The following is a 22,131-nucleotide window of genomic DNA, read 5'->3' as shown; positions in this document are numbered from 1 at the left end:
CTGTAGTTTGCTGTGGCCTCAATCTCGTTTAACACCACTTTAGCTATCAGGACTCCCTGCTGTGAATTCTGGGAACTGTAGTTCGCTGCGGCACCAGAGCAAAGCAGCGGAAGCGGTGTACTGTGGCTGCGCCTGTATGAGCCTAGTCCCTCCCTTTGGCCGCCTCCTCCTCCTCCTCCTCCTCCTCCTCCTCCTGACTGAGAGCCAGCAGCGCCTGAGGCCTATCCGCCTCTTCCTCCTCCTCTTCGCCTTCCCTTCCCGTGATGCACCGCGCCGCCCCGAGCCCTGACTGGGCCGCCATGTTGTCGGAGTGAAAGGCCGGGGGAGCGGCAGCCGAGCGTCGAGGAGGCCGGGGGGAGGGGGGGCTGCGGAATCCATCTCCATCCGCCGCTCCGCCCGTGAGTATCCCGGCCCCGGGGGGCGCGAAGGGGGCCCGGAGGCCTCGGGGGCCCGGCGGAGGCTCCATTTTGGGGCTCGGGGCTAGGCCCCGGCGGCCAGGCCCCGGCAAAGGAAGGAGGGCCCTGGGCGGCAGCGGGGCCTTCCTTCCCTGTTTGCGAGCGCGAGAGCAAGGCCTCTATTGTTGTTGGGGAGAGAGGCCCGTTCCCCTGGAAGTCACGGGGCTCCGCTTCCCGCGAGTCGGGCCTTCCGCCGGCGCCGCTTTTGTTCTCGCCCTGCCTCTGCCCAGCGCCTCTCGAGGGGCGGGGAAGGCAGGCCGAGAGCCATCAGTGGCTCCCAGTTGAAGGGGGGGGGGGTTAAGGGGCAGAGGCCCAATGGAAGCCCCCCCCCCTTTGAAATAGTGAAGGAAGTGAAGGATGAGAAGAGAGCGAAGGAGAGGAGAGCTTGCTCTGGGCCCCAGAGACCAAGGGCCAGGGCAGCCTCAGGGAAGGGCGAAGCTGGGGCTGAGACTTTGGGGTTTCAGCTTTGGAGGTGTGCCTTTGTGTGTGGAATACCTATCTGGGCGCACATTCACATCTCATGCCTATTATGTTTTGTGTTGTGAAACACACAACACACAACCCTCCCCAGCTCTGAAGCTTCCAATCTCACGTCTCTTACATTTTCTGCCCTGAAACAATACAAAACCCGCTGCAACTCAAGAGGACTCACAACTAAGCCGCCTTACCTTTTGTATTGTGAAACAATACAAAACCCGGCCCCAAGTCAGAAGCTTCCCATCAGGTGTGTATTATTTGTTGTCGTCGTGGAACACAATACAAAATGCAAAACCCACCCCGACTCAGAAATCCTGTCGCGTCTCTTAGACGCGAGGCTTGTGAGTTGGAGGAGGGCTTTGTGTTGTGGGTTTTGTTGGGCCCAAAAGGCCCGATGAAGCTCCTGGGTGCCTTTGTGGTGCCGTTGTTGTTGTTGTGCTGGGTCCTGGTGGCCTTTGTCTGTCAGGGCACCCAAAGTGGAAGAAGCCACCCTTCGCTCTCTTAGCTAGTGAGGAGGAGTGTTGGGTTGCCATCTTTGATGCCCCTTTTGCAAAGGTGTTTGTGTTTCTAAGGGAGCCACAAGGAGAGGGACTGGGCCTCCTCTCCTTCCAGGACAAAGCAGTTCTCAGGGAAACAAAGGCCCCATACAGACAGGCCCAAATAAAGCTGCTTCGGGTCACTTTGGAGGTATGCCCTTTAAATAACGCATGCCTACTAAGAGCCCAGAAGCCACCCCAAAGCCACAATCCAGTCCTAAGGACTGGTGCACAGCTTTGGTGCCGCTTCCGGACTCTTAGGACACATGCATCATGTAAACAGCATACCTCCAAAGTGACCCGAAGCAGCTTTATTTGGGCCTGTCTGTATAGGGCCAAAGTTACAGGAGGGAGAAGAGCTTTGTTACAAGGCAGATTCCAGCCTTCAAAATGAATCTTCCAGAGGTTCATTTGCCAGTTGAACCCCTTTTCTGTTTTGGCGAGTGTTGGTTGCCCTGTGGGATCTTACTTCGACAACGGCAACAACAACAAAAGTGAGCACTGCAGAACGCTTTTACTAGGCCTGTTTGCTCACTGGATTCCTTAGGGCTTCTTCTTCTTCTTCCCAGCTCCATAGTTCAAATGAAGCACTCCTTCCGGCAGTTAACAATACAATCTCACAGCGTTAGTGTGACGACGGAGGCTTTCGAAGCCATGGCAGGACAGACGGTTTCCAGTTTTCCAAAGGAAGCGCTTGGCACTTCAGAGTTAATGTGGCAAATGAGGCACATGGCTTCTTGAAAGGAATTGTGGTTTTGTGATGTGGGTGTATATCGGGAGTGGGCAGCGTCATCCTCCAGATGTTGTTGGCCTTCACTTTCTATCAGCCTTACAAGGACAGCGTAGCTGATGATGAGGAATCATGTCTGGCAACATCTGGAGGGCTGGAAAGTTGCTCATCCCTGAGGTACACTTATGCTGGCTCTGCTGGCTGGGGATGATGGGAACTGCAACCCAACTAGAAGGTCTGAAGTTGCCCACTGCTGGCTTAGCTGATCTGACTCTATAGTCCTACAGTAGTCCTGATGGTCCTGCAGTTTTGGAAGCCCCACAGAGAGTGTTAACAGAACATCCTGTTTTCGCCATTTGATTCCATAATCTGTATTATGGAAATTGAACATATAAAGCTATTACTGCAGAATGGGTTTTAGGATCCTATTAGAGAGCAGAAGAGTCCTGGCTGAATGAGGAGACTGCGCTTCAAGTGTGGTGATGAGTTTCTTCCTTCAGCTGCGCATGGGCAAGACAACAACAACAACAAAAACCCTCAGCGTTGAAACTGGTCATAGACTATAGGAAATCCCCACTTTAGAAGCCGTCTGTTTTCATGAGATGGTGTAAAAATGCTTTAGCTGTAGACTTGCAATGAGGTGTTGTTCCCTGTTGTGTTTCCGGTAACCTGTCCAGACTGCTCCTTTTGGGATTTCCTTGCATATGCGAGAAGGCAGTCTTGCATCTTCTTATACTGCGGGGTTCATTTGCAAATAGTTCAGGTTATCCAAAATGCAAGGGACCAGGGACCAGAAGTGTTTGGGATTTTTTGGGGGGGATTTTGGAATACTTGCCTAGGCATAAGTCTAAACACAAAATTCATTTATGCTTCATACACATCTTATACACATGCCCTGAAGATAATTTTTATGCACAGTGTTTTAAAATAATTTTGTGCATGAAACAAAGTTTGTGTACATTGAGCCATCAGAAAGCAAAGGCATTGCTATCTCAGTGGACGTTTTCAGATTTCCAAGCGTTTCTGAATACTCCACCTGTTCTGCTGTTGAGTCTCAGTCTTGAAAGACAGGTGGGATATAAATGAAGTTATTGATTCTTTATTACAGGGGAGGCTGCACAAGTCTCATTAATATTTTCTGTGAGCCTTCGACGATTGGACAAAATCATGTCTTTATTTCAAAAGTCAGGGAGGTTAGGGTGCCTGCACGATTTGTTCATCACAGGTACTTTCTTACTTCACAACAACCCTTTGCGGTAGGCTAAGCCAAGTGACACAGCGGCTGGTGTTAGGATCATCCAGTGAAGCTCAGGGCTGATTTGAATCTACTTGTGGCTGTCACTAATTGACTACAACAACACACAGACCCTCCATCCGCAGAGAGAGGCGGGGAATAAAAGTTACTATTATTATTAGTTATGTAGACAACAATTTAAGACAGTTGTTTAACAGCTGTTGTTGTTGTTGTTGTTATATCAAGTAAGCCCTCACTGCCTGCAAATTCTCTATGCCCAGGAAATCACTCTGAGGTACGGCATGCTGCTTTCACTCACTAAAATTGGAATCCTATCCAAGGGTAGCTGTGTTGGCCATACATCAATAGGCAACCGCAACAGAAAATGTAAACCAGTTTTTATTGTAAAATTGGATAGCTCCATGTTAATCCCACAGAATTGCTTAAAACTGCATCCTTACAACTCATTACTGGAGAAGAAGCCCTTGGCCATGAGGACCTTACCTGCGGTTTCCGCAACCAGATGGATTGATAGAGAGCGTTAATATTTGCAACACAAAATGTCAAAATGCTTGGTTCTTAACCACTTGAAAACATTCCAAGTTGCCTTAAAGTCATCTTGCAAACAAATGGACAACTGACTTCAGTTCCTTGCTTCTCCCTGAATAGTTATGTGTTTGTTTATTAAACGCCCGTATCTCATCTTTAGATCGAAAGATCAGCAAGGCAACTCACAACACCTAAAATTAACACAAACCAAAACAATAGCAAATAGCATGCAGTCAGCAGAAGATGCTTGATAACTAGTGGTGGATAATGCACCTTCTCCCAGGCTCATAAAAGAAGAATGAACTGCAGTCTCAGTTCACAAAAAGCTTGTCTTTCTGAATACATTTGAAGTATGTTTTGGAGTCTGTTACACCTCTGAAATTCTTATGAATGTCCAAGCACTGAAAGACCCAGTATGCTTTACTATCCATCCCACCCCACCTTTTTTGCTGCTGCAGTGATGGTTAATAAAATATCCATGCATTATGAGGTCTTTAAACAGAGGCTGGCTGGCCATCTGTCCTTTAGACTTTGATGGAGAGTTCCTTCATGGCAGAATGGGGTTGGACTGGATGGCCCTTGTGGTCTCTTCCAACTCTACCATTCTATGAATCTACACCAGATCTCCTATACAGAAGGGGGTTCTTTTTTCTGTTTCCCACATATGATAACCCTGACATTTTTGTTGTTTCAAACAATAGTGTTGGAAAATTTCTGTTCTCAGTGCTCCATTAAGGTTGTTGGGAGCTGTAGGAGTATGCTAGAGTGTTGCACTGCCAGGTGAATGCCAGCACAATATACAATGGGCCCTTGGTATCCACTGGGGTTTGCTTCCAGGAAACATCTTGCCCCCCAGGAAACCCAAATCTGTTGATGCTCTAGTCCCATTAAATACAGTGGCATAGTAAAGTGGCATCCCATCTTTAAGTGGCAAAATCAAGGTGTGCTCTTTGGAATTTATATATATATTGTCAAGCCATGAATGCTTGAATCTGTGGATACACAGGGCTGACTGCATTTTTCCCTCCTCTCTGTTCAACAGCCGTCCAGAATCAATTTTGTGGATGCACATAGGGACTGTAGAGTGGAAGGTTCCCCCTGCTGGTTCTGTTGATGAAAGTACCCCAGTTGCTGAGAAGGAAGTGAAAAGAGAAAAATACTCTTTCTGCTTCCAAACAGAAGACGGACTTTGAATATTAAAAATAGTCACAAGGTTCTCTAGGCAAGGTTCCCCTTGGGGGGAAATCCACACCTTTGCCCACTTCCTAAAGGCCATTTGAGAAGGAGCAGAGCAAACCTCTCTATAAAGAGTCCCATAATCTTTCCCCCCCTAGAATTTAAAGGTCTATGTTCTGGCTAGCCACTCATGAAATTTGGGGGAAACATGGAGTGGATTGCCTGAAGTAGATTCTAAGGTATGAAGTTAGGTCTGTGATTTATGCTGATCTAGGCATTTTAATGTTTTGATGGCTTGGGCCTTATACGTAAGGGGGCAGGATCACGCTGTTTTGAAATATGTACAACTAGAAACATGATTGCCCTGTATAGTTCTGGTTGCACATATGTAGCTTCTAGTTGCACACCTTTCAGATATGCTCATCTAGATCAGCTGCAGATTCTTGATACATGAAATGGCATTTGACATTATGTGACATGTGGAGTTGCTTTGAGACGCTCCCTTTTCTCAGGGTTCTAATGCCGTGAGTAAGAGCACCCGCGAGTGTAACGTATTTATTGTAAGCCTGCTTTGCTTTGTAAGCTTGCCAATCCGATTGTGAGCACCTTCTAGAAATTGCTCTAGTTAGAAGATAAAGAGCTGGTTTGACATTTTCTATATTGAAGTCCAGTAATGGAAGATGATTTAAAATGTTTTCTGTTTTGAATTTTTTTTTTCTGTCCATACATCTTCAGGTGGCTGCATGCAATGAAAAATTTGATTTGTTGGCACCTAATTTGTGGACCTTCTTTACAAAGAAGATTTGCCTGGTTCATTTGCTTCATACACCACAATAGGTGGTATATGTCCAATGACATTTGGGGCTGCATAGCATTTATTGCCCTATGGCATTCTCAGGTTTTCTTTAGGATTTTGTTACATTAAGTCCATAATTTCTAAGCCAACTTGCAGATTTTTAAAAGGGGAAGAAAGTGTGTGTGTGAGTGTGAGTGTGAGTGATACAAATTGTGACTCCTCAGAATTGGTGAAAGAGTATAACATACATGTAGGCAAGTGTAAGAAAAATATTTTGGTGATACTTGGTCTTGGAAACTTGACAAAGAAAGTATTCTGTTGTATTTAATTATGTTATTTTGAGGGAGCTGAAATAATAGATTTAAACATATATCCTCATTTTGTTACTATGTTTTTCTTAATAAACTACTTGAGGAACATAGCTAACAAAACCTAGAAATGGCTAAGTCCAGTGCCTGAGTACAGGCCAATGTTGGTTACACTCTGGATCATGCTGATCTGGTGTTTTGTTGCATAGGCTGCATCCTCACTGCAGAAACAATCAAGTTTGATAGCACTTTAACTGACATGTCTCGATGCTATGGAATCCTGGGATTTGCAGTTTGTTGTGGCGCCTGAACTCTCTGACAGAAAAGGCTAAATGTCTCACAAATCTACAGTTCTCATAATTCCATAGCATTCAGCCATGGCAGTGAAAGTGGTGTCAAACTGGATTATTTCTGCAGTACAGATGCAGCCATAGAGCAGATAGTCAGATGAATTAGGAACTCATTCTTTTATGTGAAGATTTTTGAAAATGCGTTTAGCCCCTGTACATTTCGAGTGGAGGCTCATTTTCCCATCCCTGTTTACCACTTAGCATTTGGAAACAGAACATTACATATTAAACTTATAACCTGAAGTACAGAGGCCCAACTCAGATTTGTGGAAACCATGACATTCTGGTGTGTCTCAGGATAGCACATTCCTTCTTCTGTCTTCTTTTGTGTACTAGAGGAGGAGATAGGAAGTTTCATTTCCCGCTTTAAATTGTTTGTGCAAACTGTGTTTTCTTTTAACTCTTTATCAGGATGAAATTGTGGTTTCAAGTCCTGCTTATTCACCAACTTGACTTAAAATAAGCACAGTTCCTGGATTCAGTCTGAATATGTAATTACTGTAATTTTTGTTTCATTGTTGATGCTGTTACTTTTAAATGCTTACAGTTGCAAGCTTAAGAAGGAGAGACGAAGGAGTGCATGAGGAAGACCTTTTGGCCTGTTACAGACTGCCAAAATAAAGCTGCTTCGGGTCTCTTTGGAGGTATGATGTTTAAATGATGCATGGGTCCTAAGAGTCCGGAGGTCGTGCCAAAGCCACACTCCATTCCTAAGCACTGCAGTGCAGCTTTGGTGCAGCTTCCGGATTCTTAGGATGCACGTATCATTTAAAGAGCATACATGCAAAGAGACCCCAAGCAGCTTTATTTTGGCAGTCTGTAACAGGCCATAGATTTTCTACTAAATTAGAAATGGAGTATGCTGCACTCTGTAGATTCAGTTTACCCATTTCTTTTCATCAGATGTTGAGCAATCTAATGGAGAGACTGAATGAGTATATGGAGACGTGACCCAGGTCCAGACTTGCATTTCTAAATATGCTTAATTATTAGTGGCTAGTATGTGTATGTAACTTCAAGCTGACTGTCTGCTTATGGCAACCCCATTCATTTCATAGGGTTGTATTAGGCTGAAAACAAGAAAGCATATCTTCTTCAACAAAGTTTTACTTAGGCTAAAACATTTAAGTTACTTCAAGCACTTCAGTCCACTTGTGGAGTAACTTGTACTCTGATGGCTTCTGCATGGGAATACTAGAAAAGGAACATAGAAACTTAAAGTTACTTTTAAAAAAACATTGATTTTTAATATCCAGGTTTTTTACAAGATAAAACAAGACGGTATTAAATTGCAAAATTAATGAAACAGTGCAATGCAGCATAAAACAATGTAGTACAATTTCAAGGTGACACTATAGGTCCAAAACGCACTGCAGAAATAACCCAGTTTGAGACTGTTTTAACAGCCCTGGCCCAATGCTAGGGAGTTCTGGGGAACTGTAGTTTTGTCAAATATTTAGCCTTCTCTATCAGAGAGCTCTGGTGCCACAATAAACTACAATTCCCAGAATTCCATAGCACTGAGCCAGGGCAGTTAAAATGGTCTCAAACTGCATTATTTCTGCATACTCAGCATCACTGTTCACTAAGACGGCAGACAAATGAAATGATTTAGTGCTGTTGCCTAAAGCTTAAGAAAGGAGATGTCAGGTAAAACATTTCTGAAGTGGTACTCTACAGTTAAGAAACTGCTATAACAGATCTGAGCAGATCTGACATATATTTCTTATAGGCAGGTTTATTATGGTTGGTTATGGCTTTGACTTATTCCCTCTCTTGTCTACTTCCACTTTCAGTGTCTCATTTGAAATAGTGAATATCAGATGGTTGCTCACTCTCTTTTTAAATAACATTTCCCCTTTGCCATTTTCCTAGAATACACCCTTTCTCTGATAACATGTGCATTTTTCATATGTGGCACATACACCCCGTGGGACATATATACACATACACACTGCTGCCATTGAAATCAATATCCCAGTCTCTTCTATTGTTTTTGAATACAATGTGAACCATTCCCGTGTAATATACATCTTGTTCGTAGAACACATGGAGCAGCAGTTCATCTAGCAATTCTTGCTTGGCCCACTGACGATGCCTTTAAGAAAAATACTTTTGCCACTGAAGGAACTCAATGGCCAGCTTATTTATATTATATGCAGCTTCAAGTTACTTCTTTGGTTACTCCTTGCTTTTCTTGCTAGTCCCAGTTTGTACTCAGCTTTAGCTTTCCTTAAACTATTCCTGTAAGCTTGGTCTACACATCTCTACTCTTTCTCAGTGATTTATCCTTCCTTCTTTCTTTATACATGCTCTTCTTTATGTTTAAAATAAACATAAACATATTTTAAGATCTGTTTAAGATCTATTAACTGTCAATACTGTTACTGAGCCTCTGGAAACAGAGCATTTACCGTACTTTGCTACTGAGTTACAGTACCTCCCAGTGGTACTTGTGACCCTCACTGTCTAATGGAACAGTGACTTGGTTTCTTCTCCCTTTGGCCTACTTTAACCCAGGCTGGGGGCAGATGTTTCTCAGCTTGTCTTGATTTTATTCGTGTTAACACCTACATGGTGTCTATGTGTTCAAGTCTACAGATGCTTGATATGATATACTTTTCAGGACATCTGGTAAGAATGTAAACACCATTTGATACAGATGAGATTTGGTTTCAGGAAGGATCATAGATATGCTTCTTATGCATATGATAGTTGCAGTAATATATGTGTTGGTAATCTCAAAATTGGATTACTGCAGTGTATTCTAAGAGGCTAGTGTGGAAGCTGCAGCAAATTGAAAATGTGGCTTCTTGGCTTTAGCATATTAACATGTAGCACCTTATGTCAGAGGCTCTGCACTGCTTACCTATTTGCTACCAAGTAGGTTCATTGGCCTGTTACAGACTGCCAAAATAAACCTGCTTCGGGTCTCTTTGGAGGTATGCTATTTAAATGATGCATGGGTCCTAAGAGTCCGGAGGTCGCACCAAAGCCACACTCCATTCCTAAGCACTGCGACCTCCAGACTCTTAGGACCCATGCATCATGTAAATAGCATACCTCCAAAGAGACCCGAAGCAGCTTTATTTTGGCAGTCTGTAACAGGCCATAGTTTTAGTACTATACAGCTGTAAACAACTTAGGACCAGGATAGCTAATGGTGCCCTTTCCCCCTTATCGCCTAGCCAGTCTAAGATTTTCTGATTAAATGCTTCTGATGTTCCAGAAAAATCTGAGATCCACTTGAAGACTACCAGGAATAATGTCTTGTGTATTGGCTCCCATCCTAAGCAGTGCTTTCCAGCTAGTACTACACTTATCTCTCCACATTTGCTGGGGTTTGGGACACAGGGCCTCCGTGAATGTTGAAAAACCTCAAATAACAAAAAAACTGTGTTTTTACCTGAGAGAACACCTCTCTAGAAATCTCTAGGCCCTCCATGCAACTCTGTGGTAAACATCTTCCAGACGCTGACCATAGAGTTGAGCTGGAGGAGCTACGAATGCCTAGTGGAGTGTTCTCTCTAGGAATCTCTAGGTCCTTCAGTGAAACTTATTTCATGTTGACCACAGAGTTGCTCTGGAGGGCCCAGATATTCCTAGAGAGAACATACTAATAAAATCCGTGAATAATCAGATCCGCAAAGGTCAAAGCCGTAAATGTGGAGGGATGAGTATAGTTTGGTTTTAGTTTTTTGTTGCAAGTGAATACCCTACTGTAACAGATTATATCCTTATGGTTCAAAAGAAATTAAAACTTTGAAATCATTTTTAATCTAACTTTCATCATGATCTCCATAGTGCTCTTTTAAAACCACTGATCATTTTATATCTAGGAAGAAGACCCAAATATTATTACATTCACTTTTCCCCCCTAACTTTATTTATTACAGAAACTACAGCTGGTTTTTTTCTTAGAACAATGGGGTTAAAAGTTACAATTGTGTGTGAAAACCTTGGTTTTATTATACAGAGGTTTGTTAATGCTTATTGTTGTTTTCTAGTGTGTATTTGTGTCCTACTGAATTGTATGGGTTTGTGAATTCTGTTGATTAGAGTAATAGAGTTAATTTGGGTTGTTTTTTTTTTAAAAAAGTAATTCTCATATATATTCTGGAACTAGTTCAATTAAGCCTTTTGAACCTGTATTTCCTTAGGTATTGGTGGAATGAGCGTTGCGTGTGTTTTGAAGAGAAAAGCAGTGCTCTGGCAGGACTCCTTCAGCCCTCACCTGAAACAGCATAGTCAAGATACAGCTAATCCCAACATGCCTGTTGTTTTGACATCTGGAACAGGGTCCCAGGCTCAGCAACAGCCAGCTGCAAATCAAGCCCTTGCAGCAGGGACCCACTCTAGCCCTGTTCCTGGCTCTATAGGAATTGCAGGCCGCTCCCAGGACGACGCAATGGTGGATTACTTCTTTCAGAGGCAGCATGGTGAGCAGCTTGGGGGAGGCGGAAGTGGTGGAGGCAGCTATAATAACAGCAAACATCGGTGGCCTACTGGGGATAACATTCACGCTGAACATCAGGTAAAAAATTAAATATTTCAGATGAACAAATGAGCTGAGCAAGCCTGTGAAAATCTGTATTATCTTTATGAGTTTTCATTCATAACATACTGAGCTTCAGATTCACATGCCTTTTCCTAGGTTATAGCACTGAGAGAATCCCATAACAAAATGTTTATATATTCACAAATTGTCTGAGCTATTTTTAGTTGTTTCTTTCTTTGCAGGGATTCATTACTTTTTCAAACAAGCTGCTGTTATTTTCTTTGCTGGGTAACAACATTTCCAGTTCTTTGAGCACCACAGCCAAATTATCTGGATGTAGCAGGATGTTTGATCTCTACCTGCCTATATCTCTTCCCACTCCTTGAGGTGGGGAAAACTCTTAACTTGCGAAGTCCCCACCCCCTGCTTCTCAGGGGCTGTGTAGTATCTTTTTCTTAACAGGTTGTTTTCTCCACATTACCTAGGCTGCTTGAAAATGTACTCACTGAGCCAAGGAAAGTCTTGTGGATGGGTGCCCTCTTACGAATCTCTGTACACTTACAGGACCCAACACTGTAGGGTTGGTAATTGGAACTATGTTTTCCTTGATTATCAGTTGACAGTGATGGAAGTTGGAGACTAGAGTGAATATTCTTCCTTAGCTTTCTTCATTTGATGGAAGGGTGAAATAATGGTTACACCTTTTGTAGCTTATGTAGGAAGGAAACAGAAGAATTGCTGTTGTGTGTGCATGGCATCCCTGTTTGGGGGCCTCCATTTGTGTTGACATTTGTGTGAGGAAGCTGTACCCACATCTTTGCTTGCAGAGGAACTGAGGACTACAGTAGGATTTTTCACAATGAGATTCAAATTCCCCTTCTTTGAGCATCTTGTCATCTTCACAGTAACAGTAGGTAAATTGTAATCTTAGCATTCATATGATTTGAGTAATCCTAAAAGAGAGGGTGGGAAATAAACATAGTGAGTGCTAAGATCACTATTGTTCAAATAATTTAAAAAAGCAGCTTTCTAAACTAATGTGATATTCAAGTGGGTTAAATTTCTCAGAAGATGTAACTTTAATCCAAGGTGAGAGTGGAACCTTTAGCTCTCTTACTGTTTAGCACATTTCACTATACCATATTCCACTATAAGTCAAATGAGCTATCATGGTAAAGCAGTGCATTCCTATTTTAAAAGCACAATATGTCTGACTTATTTTTGTTTAAAGTTATGTATTTTGCAAAAGAAGTGCTCCATCAATAAAAATAGAACCTATTCTCTATGTGTCAGATATAATGTGAGATGTTTCTCCACTGGTGAAATTGACTTCTATTTTATTCCAGATATTTATTATGGACTACATAGTTTTAAAAAGGCAAAACATATTTGGAATATAGCATAAAAAAGAGTGAAGCAGGTAGCAGTAAAAGAAAGGCAAAAGGAACATCTACTAGTAAAAATGTAAAAAAAAATGTAAAGGAGCAAAAAACAGTCTGTGTAAAAGTTCTCAGTAGTCATGACTCAAATTATTCATTACTAAAAGTTCCCACAAATAAACAGGTTTTAACCTGCCACCTAATTTTTATGAAGGAAGGTAAACTAGGTATTTCTTTGAGAAGAGTGTTATATAACTGGGGTATTGCAATTGAGGTGGAGATCTGATTGTCTCTATCAGATCTATTCTTTTTTTTTCTGTTCATGGAACATAATAATTTGTGTGTTTTCTTGACTATGTTTGTGTCTCTGTGTTTAAAGACCTTGGGAATTAGTGTCATTTGTTTCGTGACAGAATGTCACTTTGATGTGTGATTTGAAGAGAAACATAAAGGAGGTTGCTTGAACCATATTCCACTACGGTCATCCCTCCTAACTCATGGATATGAGACCTGTGCCCTTGAATATACACAGAGGGGAAACCTCTGCTATTTGCAATGGCACGCTAGCCCATGCCATGCTCACAGGGCTTCTTCCATTCAAACTTATGAGGCTTGAATAAATGCAAGCCTTCGTTTGCGTGGGGGGGGGGGGGGGGGAGACGGAACAGATCCTCTGCGAAAATGGAGGGCCAACTGTATATGCCAAATCTTTTTTACCATATATCATGAAATTTCAAATTTCCTGCTTGTCGTCTACAAGAGAACGAGTTCTCCTATAAAAATTGTGATGTTAGAAATCGTTAGAAGTCAATAATTTTATGTTTAACTTTTTAAAGAACTCTCAGGTAGACATCACCAAGAACTGTTGACACATTTGTTTTTGATATAGGGCTCATTCACACTACGAAATAACCTGGTGTGGAAACCGGTTTATTTCTGTGATGTTCATATTCACACTGAGCACACTTGGTAAAGTTTGCGGGCGGGGGGGGGGGGGTGGCTGCCTGAAAACACGCTTACCCCAGTATATTCGATACTGGGTTTTCCCCCACATCTTTTGATTCGATTTGAGGCACTCTGAACCGATTCTTCCAAACAGGAAGGAAGGGGTTACATGCAAATGTGTGGAACATACACATCCCACCTGGCCTTGCCCTCTCAACTGTTTCTTTTCCTCTCGGCACACGGTTGCTGAAGTGAAGACACTGGCTTCATAAATCCAGTCAGTGTTTCCACCATTGCCTTCAGTTCCCTCAGCTTAGCATCGGAAGGCATATTCATACATTTATACACTTTTTGTGTTTGGATTTGAACTACCTGTGACAACAGAAGCAGAGTCAAGTCACCAACAGTGAAAGCGGAAGCAGAATGACGAAGATGCGCATCACTTGATTGACATTAAGAAAATTGCGAACAATCAAACGTGTTCAAAATGGAGGCTCCATTTTAAATTGATATGACAGCAGTGTGAATGGCAATAGAGCTAAAATGCCACGGAGAGATTCAATTGTAAATGTAGTGGGAACTTCGATTCAGTACCTCATTGCCGCAGAAATCCAAATCTACTTGGTACAAAACTTAAGTGTGAGAGAGCCCTTAGAATCCTCAAGAAGATCTTCAGTGACCAGCTTTTGTCTCTATTTCTCAGGCTTCCTTCTTGAGAAGGAACAAACAAATGTAGGCACATGTATCTATGAGAGCTAGCATGGTATAATGGTTTCTTCAGAACGGCCAAACAGTTAATGAAGAATAATGGCCCTTCTGAAGAAACTTGCTTTCTGGATTAAAGGAGGCATTGAAAGAAAAATGAAGCTGTGGAAAGGTGGTATTTTTGCAGGTCAGTGCACCTGCCCACATGGCTAGCAAGACAATGAATGTTTTGAAGAATTTAGGATTTGAATGCCTAGGTCATCCACCCTAGGAGAGCCAACAGGGTGCAATGGTTTGAGTATTGGAGTCTAGAGATCAGGATTGCAATCCCCACTTGGCCCACTGGACAAGTTACACTCTCTCATTCTCAGAGAGAGGCAAATACAACCCCCCTCTGAACAAATCTTGGCAAGAAAACACTGTGGTAGGTTTACCTTAGAGTAACTGTAATTTGAAAACTACTTGAAGGCACACAACAACAAGAGCTATCTATCTCCTCTTGAAAACAGTTTGACCAGTTTTCTGTAGTTCCCTTGTTCTTCTTTAGCATACATTGCTAGAGAGTGAGAATAGCAATCACAAAAATGATCTATGAAAAACTGCGTGCACCTTCTTGCCTCAGCATCTATCCTCAGTTCTCTTCATCTCTCCTCAGTTCTCTTCTGTCCACTGTGATAGTAGCATCTTAAGATATATGTTTCATAATATTTTATGTTTAATTCTATAATGATGATGATGATGTTTATTTATAACTCTCTTTCCACCAAATGGGGGGATATCAAACATATATAATCAAAAACAGGTGATAAAATACGACCTGATAAACTGCTTAAATACTAAAATAATATACTAATCTACTAAAAGCGCTACTGGTTCAGTGGAGTCATCAGAAGTCTAGTGGGCTTGCTTCTCGTTGCGTTGCTTTTGGTAGTTGTTTCTGGGACAAAACTATTTCTTTCCCCTCTTTGAGAACACTTCCTGTTTTCCACTTTACCCTTCTCAGATGGCATCGAAAGTTCTTTTTAAACTGTGTTCATCTTGTGGTCATAAGATCATCCTTTCACATGGCTGTGTTTAGTGCCGCTACTGCTTAGGCTAGGGACATAAAGTAGAGGTTTGCAGTATTTTGTTGAAGTTTCTTGAAGGAAGGACTAAAAAATAGACAGCTTAAATTGAGACTAGAGGCCTGGGAGGAAACTTTTAAGTTGAGCTGATTGAATAGCCAAGAATCCTGCTTCGAGCACAAGAGAGTGATGTCTAATTCTATGGAGATTATCGCACCACACTCTTAAAACATGGCTATTCCACCTTAACTGCTCTGGCTGCCTCCTGTTGCATTCTGGGATTTGAAATTAGTAATTAATAATAATTATTAATAATTAATAATAATTTAGTTATAAATGACTAGTAATTAATAATTAATTATAATAATTAATTAAAACCTATCAGTGGCCCGAAGAAGCTTGGCGATTATAACTTCTAGTTGTGCTGGTCTGTTTTAGGAAAAGAAACAGCACAAGGAAACACAGTTGTCCCTCTGCATCCAGAACTTTCCATTTGTGGTTTTGATTACTCACAAAAGGCAAGCCTGTGGCTCCCTCCCTCTTTCTTACCCCCCGGGCTCACCTTTGCCTCGGAAGGGGGCCTTCCTTAAGTCCGGGGGAGGCAGTCTAGGCCTTTCCTTGGCCGCCCAGTCTTCCCCAGCGCTGAGGGTCACAGTCTCACCCTCTTCAGTTTGGCCATCAGTTAGAGAATCTCAAAGATGAGGAGACTGCGGAAAGCATCTGGGGACCTTACTTTATTTAAACAATACTTATGGGATTATTTTTGAAGACCATTGTATGATCTGAATTGGACAAATGCCCTATCTGACCAATTCTTTTCTCTTAAGCGCTGTCAGGGAGAGGTGCCAATCTGTTCATGCTTTTTAAGATTACATGCTGCCTTATTTTGCTCTGCATCTTGAATTAATGTTAATATCTTTAGAACAAATATTGATAACCAAATGATGTTTTTCTTTGTTCATTTTGGATTATAAGTAGGGAGATACTTGGGATTTTGATGCATTTTTATTTTGATGACTTCTGCTGTACTACACAGTGTTTCTTCATATACCAGCAGCTGCCAGCAATAGTGGAAATGATGTAGATGTTTTGTCAGCAGTGTAAATATATTCATTTGCTTACATGTTGACATTTTATTCCACTTCCTAGTTACTTCAGTGGCTATGAGCCAACACATGTACAAGAGCTAGATTAAAAAGAGAATGAAAGAGGACAACCCTACTGTAGCACAGAAGAAAGTTTCATTACTTAACAATTCAGCAAAGGGAGAATTATGGATCAGTATCATTATTATTTTTAATTACATTGTGACCCACAGGCTTCTGAAAGATAATTCACAAATCCAAAAAGTTTTCACAAAGATAATGAGCATCTGAATATTAAAGATATATGTCCCCTAGACATGGCAGTACTGCTTTGGTTTAGCTACAATAAGGTTTCCTTTTTTGTGGTGTTTTTCTTAATTGAAAAGCCAGGTATTTATTCACCTATGTTCATTTTTTAATATAATGGCTTGGGCCCAGGGTACTTGGAGGACTGCCTCTCTCCATATAATCCGCCCTGCACACTCAGGTCGGCCAGGAAGCAGTTGTTAAGCGTTCCGGAAGCGAGATATTCCACCACCACTCAGTGGGCCTTCTCCATCTCGGCCCCTAAGCTCTGGAACTTGCTTCCCGGCGAGCTCTGCTCGGCCACCACTCTGGACCAATTTAAAAAGGGGCTTAAAACATACCTGTTCCAGCAGGCATACCCCTAATACCCCGAAGTACTCCCACCTTCCCCTCTCCGTTGTACTATTGTGCTAGCCGGAGATGTTAGTGTATTGTAGCAGTTGCTGATGTTTTTATTGACTAATGTTCTATTGTATGTTTTTATGGACAGTATATTGTCAAATTTTTATATGCTGTTACCCGCCTTGATCGCTGGAAAGGCGGGCAACAAATAAAATTTTATTATTATTATTATCTCTGTTTCAACAGCCTTAATGTGTCTTACTATTTTTTGTCCCTGTCCGATGCAACTGTTTTCATATTGTTGTTGTTTTTTACAAAGAGCTTGTTCTTTTTTTATTGTTTAATTTTTCTATCTCATAATAAAGCATCTGCTTGCCTCTTCCAATGTTTCATAGGTTCGATCTATGGATGAATTAAATCATGATTTTCAAGCTCTTGCTCTGGAAGGAAGGGCTATGGGAGAAGTAAGTGTATAATTTCCTGTTGTGTTTCTATCTTCCTATTGTATTTCTATCCCAAGGAAGTTAGAACGGTTCCTAGTCTTGATCTAGTTACAAGTGCCAGACCCACCTCATTCCAGAGATGGGCATAGCAATAGTACCCTTGCATGATTCTTTAAGATAAAAACCTATTCTATAATGGTCTTAACTCTACATGTTATTGCTTTATCTTTCTTAAAGGGGCTGATGTTTCCTAAATTACCTTTATTCAGCTTTATTTCTCCCCGTTTCACTTGCCTTCACCACCTCTTTCTCCCCCCCACCTCCTTTTGCTACCTGTTTCTCCTGCTCTCATGTCTTTAGCACTCCCCCCCCCCCCCCCCGCTTACGCCACCTCTTTCTTCTCCTTCTGTTTCCCTTTGCCGCTTTTCTCCCTCTCTCCTTACTTTGGCTGCCCCCTTTTCCCTGTCCCACTCACCTTCATTGCCTCTTTCTTTTTCCCCCCTGAGAAAAATGCAGACATGGCCGGCTTGTTGCCAAGCACCATGGAGAACTGCCCCCTACCCTCCTTTTGCCTCCCTCACTTACTTTCATCCCTCACTCCATCATAATCTCCGTTTCATCCATTAATGGGAAAGAAGTGCCCAGAGCTCAGAGAAAAAAGCGGGAAGGTGGGCTGTCCTTCTAGATCCAGTGGTACTCCAATCGTGTATGTTGGTAACCTATTGGGATGCCTCTGTTTTCCTTCATTCATAGAAGTTTTGCTGACTCATTTCTGTGTAGGAGGGAGAGAATTAGTAATACCTCGCCTTCAAAGCTAGATCTTGCATGTATTCTTTCACAGTCAGTGATCTCTGGCTTTCAGATACTTTTTGTGCTAATTCAATATTTTAGAGACACAGATAGACAATTGAAAACTTTATACTATAATTCTTACATCTTGACTTCATCTTTTTAAGATATCCCTTTAAAATACCTTCTTTATTTTACAGCAGCTTTTGCCAGGGAAGAAATTTTGGGAATCTGATGATTCAACCAAGGATGGACCAAAAGGAATATTTTTGGGTGATCAGTGGAGAGACAGTGCTTGGGGCACATCAGGTACTTCAGCTTACTATAACTGTAGATCACTTGAAATAAACTGTTCTTTTTTTAAAAAAAAAACAACTTAGAAACTTCTTCTCACAGTTCTTTGCAGTAAGAGCGTTTTTAGAAAAAATGATAAATGATTGATCAAAATAGTTGTAAAGTTAAATATGAAAATATCTCTTATTTTAAAATGGTTGTGTGCACTGACTCTGCTATGTGGGTATGAAATAGAATTGAGGCCAAAACTTGCTCTGATCACATGAATTATATCTGTTGCTTTTTTTGTCTTAATAAAACTGCTGGTCCTCAAATACAAACCAAAATAGCTGATTTTGATTATTTTGTTACTATTTTGCCTGAATTCTAAGCTCTTGGAATTCTTAGAAGAGCTCTTAGCTTTTAGAAGAGCTGATCTAAAACAAGGAGGTAAGAGGTGGGATTTAAAAGGATGGTTATCCCATTAATAATTGTTGGAAAGACTACTTTGGTGCCTTCTGCTTTCATCAGTTAACAGAAATACTTGTTTAATGCCAAAGCTTCCTGATGTCCACAGATATCTTGACTCTGTTTTTTGCCTCACTTTGGGGATCTTTTGCAGAGACTGGGAAACTGACTTTCCCCAAATGAAAAGCAATTTCATGTTGAAGAAAAGAGACCCTTAAAGTTTCTGCTGTTAGTTTTTTCTCATCAAGTACTGTGAAAGACTATTGAATTTATTTGTATTTTTGTTACAGATCATTCTGTTTCCCAACCAATCATGGTTCAGAGAAGACCTGGTCAGGGATTCCATGTGAATAATGAGGTTAACTCAGTGCTGTCACCACGATCAGAAAGTGGTGGACTTGGAGTTAGCATGGTAGAGTATGTGTTGAGCTCATCCCCTGGGGATTCATGTCTCAGAAAAGGAGGATTTGTAAGTATCAGATGATATGTGGCATCATTGTGTCTAAATACACAATTTATTATCTGTTTTATGATATGTTTGTAATTGGTTTTAATTCTATGTAAACCGCTTTGATCTTTTGGAAAAGCGGTATATAAATAAAATTTATTATTATTATTATTATTATTATTATTATCATTATTATTATTATATTAAATAGTGTCTCTTCTAAACATGATATATCACTGAAATAGGTTGCTGTATTTTAGCTTTGGCTAGTAGGGGAAGGGAGAAGTTGTCTAGAAATGAGCATCTGGCTGTCTTCTAACTATAGAGTTTCTTTATACTGGCTCTACACATTAATTTTTTACTTCATTAAAACACTAATGTTTTACTTTTTTAAGGTTGAGACTCCTATATGCCACAGTTCTCTAGGAATACAGACATGTACAGGGAATAGCACTGGATGCAGAGTCCAGTTTCTTGAGTTTTTATCCTTAAATTTGTTTGAGATTTCTTTGTAATGTCTGAAGAAATGTCAAACATCAAGGAGGTAACAGAGAACAGTTTACACTGTACATGAGCAGAGTGCAGGCATCTGGTGCTTTGCAGATTCCTAGATGCACTTCCTTTCCAAGTAAAAATAAGTCATGAAAATTAGTAATATTAGAAATATTTATAAAATTAAGAAAATCCTGTAAATTTGTCTTAATTGCATAAAGAATGCACATTGCAGCATCTAGCTTTCCCAGTACAGAAATTACCCTGGGTGTAGAAGTTTGTTTATTTAATTTTAATTTTTATTGTAGGATTTGCATAGACGTTAATATAAAGTCATTGCCATCAATAGATGCAAATCAGTTTTAGTACCAAATGAATTATGGACAATGGATCTGATAGTTTTTCCATTAACCATACTTCTCATCATTATTCCACCAGTTTTCAGGGGAGAGATTCTCTTGCTAGGAATTGCTAGGAAGAAACAGATTTGATCTTTATATTCTAATTTTTTGTTTTCCTCTTGTAAAGCCAAGAGACAGAGTAATTTTGAGCAGAACATAATATTGTGCTTAGTCATGCTGGACGTCTGAGCAAGTATTGTAAACCAGAAATTGTGTATTTTGTCACATTTAATTCACATATGCAAGTACATCCCCCTGACATCATAGCCTCTCCAGCATTGTACATTTATGTTCTTTATAATGTGTGCTAAGCAAGTTAGTGTCATTTATTTCTTTATTTAATACTGAGCATATACACAACTCCAGTCAAGTCATTTTCCTTAGGGAATTTACTCAATCATGAATTTACAAAGAGTTGATTTACACCTAATATGTGGTGAGTGCAGAGAGGAATGCACTAGGCACAGGGGTCATGTCTTTTGTCTTCTTCCCACATATCCATTTTAGCCTTTTCCTATTTTGTCATTGCATGCAGACATTGTAGTTAACAAAAACAATTTGTTTAGCAAACCATAAGAAATACAGTGGATGAGGCTAGTATGATACAATCATCCATCTGCACCCACAGATTCTTTATCCATTGGTTCAGCTATCCACAGCTTGAACATATTTTTAAAATCCCATATTTTCCGGCGTATAAGACAACTGGGCGTATAAGACGACACCCAACTTTTCCAATTAAAATATAGATTTTGGGATATACCCGCCATATAAGACTACCCCTCTTCCAATGCACACCAAATAAAAATTTAAAGAACATCAGATTATATTTCAATATGGTAATTTTAATTCAAATGCTTATGACATGCAGGTACTTAGCAGGAAACCTTGTTGTATACAAAGCCTGCTTGGCTTGGTCAGCTCTCCCTGCCTGCCCAGCCCTCCCTGTCTCCAAGACTGTCAGAGCGGTAGCGCAAACATGGCTCTTTTTTCCATACCCCGGGCGTCCCGGACACCTGCAGCTTGCTCTGCCCTTCACTTGCACCTTCCGGGTGAGGCATTCCCTCACCTCGTCATCGGGACCGCGTTAAGTCACTTCTTTCCACAGATCCTAGTGAGTGGATTTTTTTCTACTGTACTTGTACAGCGCTGCCCTTGCTGCTTTCATACGGTCGCTGCATATGGTGGGGATGTGGCTAACCTATCCTGTAGGGATTTTTGTTACAGTATATACTGGCCTATAAGTCGAGAAATGTATGCCAAAAATTAACCAACAAACCTGGGTTGACTTATACATGGGTCAATATGCTTGCCCCTCAGGCCTCTTCTCCAGTCGGGCTGTCTCCCAAGGGGACAGCCGGGCTGAGGAGGAAGAGGAAAGGTGGGCATTTGTTTGTCCAGCTGTCTCCCTAAATTTTAGCCTCAGTTATACACAGACCATATTAAATTCCTTAATTTTGGCCCCAAAACCTGACCTTGAGTTATATATGAGGTTGACTTATTCTCGAGTATATATGGTATACTAAAATGAGAGGTAGGAAAAGACTAACATGTCTTTGAACTCCTTAGAAAAAGAACAAAATAAAAGTGTAATAAAGACCAAATGCAAATTTCAAATCAGCCCAGTTCATTACATACTATATACAATATAGCCATGGTATATGAACTTGAAGAACATGACTTGGATAACAGAACTGGGGGTATACTTATCAAATTTGCAAATGACACCAAATTAGGAGTAGTAGCTAATACTCCAGAGGACAGGATCAAAATTCAAAATGACCTGAATAGACTAGAAAGCTGGGCCGAAGCTAACAAAATGAATTTCAACACGGAGAAATGCAAGGTAGGGCAGAAAAATGAAATTAACAGATATAGGATG

General features: G+C 41.1%; 1 protein-coding gene across 10 annotated transcripts in view; it reads left to right on the top strand.

The window, feature by feature from the left end:
- The first annotated feature begins 289 nt into the window (after window positions 1-289).
- The window catches only part of PUM1 (pumilio RNA binding family member 1), a 75,631-nt gene continuing 53,789 nt past the window's right edge, over window positions 290-22,131 (top strand). For 5 of the 10 annotated variants that reach the window (XM_089483514.1, XM_089483512.1, XM_089483509.1 and 2 more), the window contains exons 1-5: window positions 290-398; window positions 10,772-11,145; window positions 17,331-17,399; window positions 18,368-18,476; window positions 19,199-19,377. In XM_089483514.1, the coding sequence (XP_089339640.1) occupies window positions 10,783-11,145; window positions 17,331-17,399; window positions 18,368-18,476; window positions 19,199-19,377 (720 nt within the window). In that variant the 5' untranslated portion in view covers window positions 290-398; window positions 10,772-10,782. Of the gene's footprint in view, window positions 399-880; window positions 1,180-7,042; window positions 7,103-10,771; window positions 11,146-17,330; window positions 17,400-18,367; window positions 18,477-19,198; window positions 19,378-22,131 lie in introns of those variants that run through there. The other 5 variants (XM_089483515.1, XM_089483510.1, XM_089483513.1 and 2 more) reach the window with 4 other exon arrangements.

Source organism: Sceloporus occidentalis, unplaced genomic scaffold (genome assembly GCF_023333645.1).
Source record: "Sceloporus occidentalis isolate IW3139 unplaced genomic scaffold, rSceOcc1.0.p SCAF_20, whole genome shotgun sequence".
Lineage (NCBI taxonomy): Eukaryota > Metazoa > Chordata > Lepidosauria > Squamata > Phrynosomatidae > Sceloporus > Sceloporus occidentalis.
This window is presented reverse-complemented; position numbering and strand designations above follow the sequence as displayed.